We start from the raw sequence: 2730 nt of genomic DNA on the forward strand, positions 1-2730 counted from the left end.
TATTAAATGGAAAGTAAAATTTCATTAGAAATGCTCTGTCTCAAAAAAAAAAAAAAAAATTACTGGCTTGAACCCAGTAGTTTTTAGTACTTGAGTTCTCAATATAATAAATAATAGATAGATAATAAAAACATAAATATATGATAAATTTTGATATGCAGTTATTAAATGGAAAGTAAAATTTCATTAGAAATGCAAAAAGTCAAAAACAAAAACAAACTCTCTAGAGCTTGTTCCCCCATCTTCTGGCAGCCACCATTCTATTTTCTGCCTCTATGAGCTTAACTACTTTAGGGACCTCATAAAAGTTGAATCATACAGTGCTTGTCTTTTGGTGACTGGTTTGTTTCACTTAGCATAATGTTCTCAGACTCATCCCTGTTGTATTAATAGCATGTGATAGGATTTCTTTCCTTTTTTTTTGTTTGAGACAGGGTCTCACTCTGTTGCCCAGGCTGGAGTCCAGTGGTGTGATCACAGCTCACTGCAGCCTTTACCTCCTGGGCCCAAGTGAATCTTCCCTCCTCAGCCTCCCACGTAGCTGGGACTATGGGCACACACCACCACACCTGGCTAAGTTTTGAAATTTTTTGTAGAGATGGGGGTATTGCTATATTGCCCAGGCTGGTCTCAAACTCCTGGGCTCAAGCAATCCTTCCTTGGCCCCTCAAAGTGCTAGGATTATAGGCCTGTGCCACCTCTCCTGGCCAAAACCCCCTCTTTTTATAGATGAGATACTTGCTCCAAGTTGCACAACTGGTTTGGTCTCTTGACTCTAGATTCCAGAGGCATTGGTGGAACACTTGATCATGCTGGCTTCAGCATCTGCATGTTAACAAGCTCTTCTCATTACTTCTCTCCACTTTAGTTTCACTGTCCCACCCCTCAGCTTCTTTGGCCTCTGTGAAGCACAGATTTTCCGGGTCTGATTGGATCTAAGTCTCCTACTCTCCTCCCACAGATACTATGGCGGGACTGAGTTTATTGATGAACTGGAGACCCTCTGTCAGAAGCGAGCCCTGCAGGCCTATAAGCTGGACCCACAGTGCTGGGGGGTCAACGTCCAGCCCTACTCAGGTGATTGTCTCATCCATATGGCCTGGTGCAGCCTCATCATGTGCATCCCCCAGGGCTGACATGCACCAAGAAGCATCCTAAGAAGGACTGCCATAGGCTGGGCACGGTGGCTCACGCCTGTAATCCCAGCACTTTGGGAGGCAGAGGCAGGCAGATCACCTGAGGCCAGGAGTTCAAGACCACCTGACCAACATGGAGAAACCTGGTCTCTACTGAAAATACAAAAATTAGCTGGGTGTAGTGGTGCATGCCTGTAATCCCAGCTACTCAGAGGCTGAGGCAAGAGAATTGCTTGAACCTGGGATGCAGAGGTTGCGCTGAGCCAAGATTGCGCCATTACATGCCAGCCTGGGCAACAAGAGTGAAACTCCATCTCAAAAACGAAAAAAAAAAAGAAGGACTGCCATAAATAAAAGATAAGCCATGCATCTCTCTGTATTGCCCTTGGGCTCCCAGCTCTGTACCCCCTCCCAGGTAGTGCCCTGTCTCTGAACTTCCCCTTTCAAGGCTGATGGTGAAGGGGCACCTCCTGGAGCTCAGGGAAGGCACGAGGCCTGTTCTTGCCACTCCTGGGTGAAGGCTTAGTGGCCAAGGTCCCGGATGCCACTTGGTACCTCGGTTAGAAATAATCGTGTCTCCTTTGGTCCACTCATTTCAGGCTCCCCTGCAAACTTCGCTGTGTACACTGCCCTGGTGGAACCCCATGGGCGCATCATGGGCCTGGACCTGCCAGATGGGGGCCACCTGACCCATGGGTTCATGACAGACAAGAAGAAAATCTCGGCCACGTCCATCTTCTTTGAATCTATGCCCTATAAGGTAAGCATGTGTTTCTCTCCATAGCTTTTATTTCCTTGGGAAACCTCTGATGTTTGGCTGTGCCTGTAGGGATAAGTTTGGTTTATGTGTCACTGCAGGAAGTCCCCACCTTGCACCATTTTTCATTTCCCTGCCGTGGGGACTCCTCAGGCTTTCAGGACCCGCTGGGGCAGCTGGGATGGAGAGACGAGGGTCTGAGCTGAGGCCACAGGGAAACCAGTGAGGGAGGCAACTACTGAGGAGAGTTCAGGTGTGGCAAGGGGAGTGGCAACTGCTGGGAATAACAACCCTGGGGAATAGCAACCAGGTCACTACAGTTGGACCCCAGCAACAGCCAACACCTCCACAGCTCTGCCCTCGCCTGGTGGCATCTCTGCTCAGAGCCCCTGTGGGCCAGCAGCAGCACAAGGATGCAGTAGCTACAGAGATGGCAGCATCCTCGGCTCCAGCACGAAACCAGCAGCCCCGTGCCATCCACAGCAATAGTCCTCCATGGCCATGTTAGGGCCAGCCCCTGCCTGTGTATAGCAGCTACAGAGGAACAGACAGTGGTTTGACTTAGGACGTTCAACCTTAGGATAGTGCAAAAGTGACATGCATTCAATAGCTATACTTCAAGCTGCCATACAACCGTTCTGCTTTTCACTGTCAGTACAGTATTCAGTAGATTACATGAGATAGTCAACACCGTATTATAAAATAAGCTTTGTGTTTGACTCTCTTGCCCAGTGTAGGGTACCACAGTGTTCTCAGCAGGTTTAAGGTAGGCCAGGCTAGATTGTGATGTTTGATAGGTTAGGTGTATCATGTGCATTTTTTTTTTTTTTTTTTTTT

General features: G+C 48.1%; 1 protein-coding gene across 2 annotated transcripts in view; it reads left to right on the top strand.

Moving 5' to 3' along the window:
• Positions 1-945: 945 nt before the first annotated feature.
• Positions 946-2730, top strand: part of SHMT1 (serine hydroxymethyltransferase 1 (soluble)) — a 29821-nt gene continuing 28036 nt past the window's right edge. For both annotated transcript variants that reach the window (XM_011961633.1, XM_011961634.1), the window contains exons 1-2: positions 946-1077; positions 1736-1896. In XM_011961633.1, the coding sequence (XP_011817023.1) occupies positions 1792-1896 (105 nt within the window). In that variant the 5' untranslated portion in view covers positions 946-1077; positions 1736-1791. The remainder of the gene's footprint in view (positions 1078-1735; positions 1897-2730) is intronic.

The sequence above is a fragment of the Colobus angolensis genome, unplaced genomic scaffold (genome assembly GCF_000951035.1).
Source record: "Colobus angolensis palliatus isolate OR3802 unplaced genomic scaffold, Cang.pa_1.0 Scaffold560, whole genome shotgun sequence".
Taxonomy (NCBI): Eukaryota; Metazoa; Chordata; class Mammalia; order Primates; family Cercopithecidae; genus Colobus; species Colobus angolensis.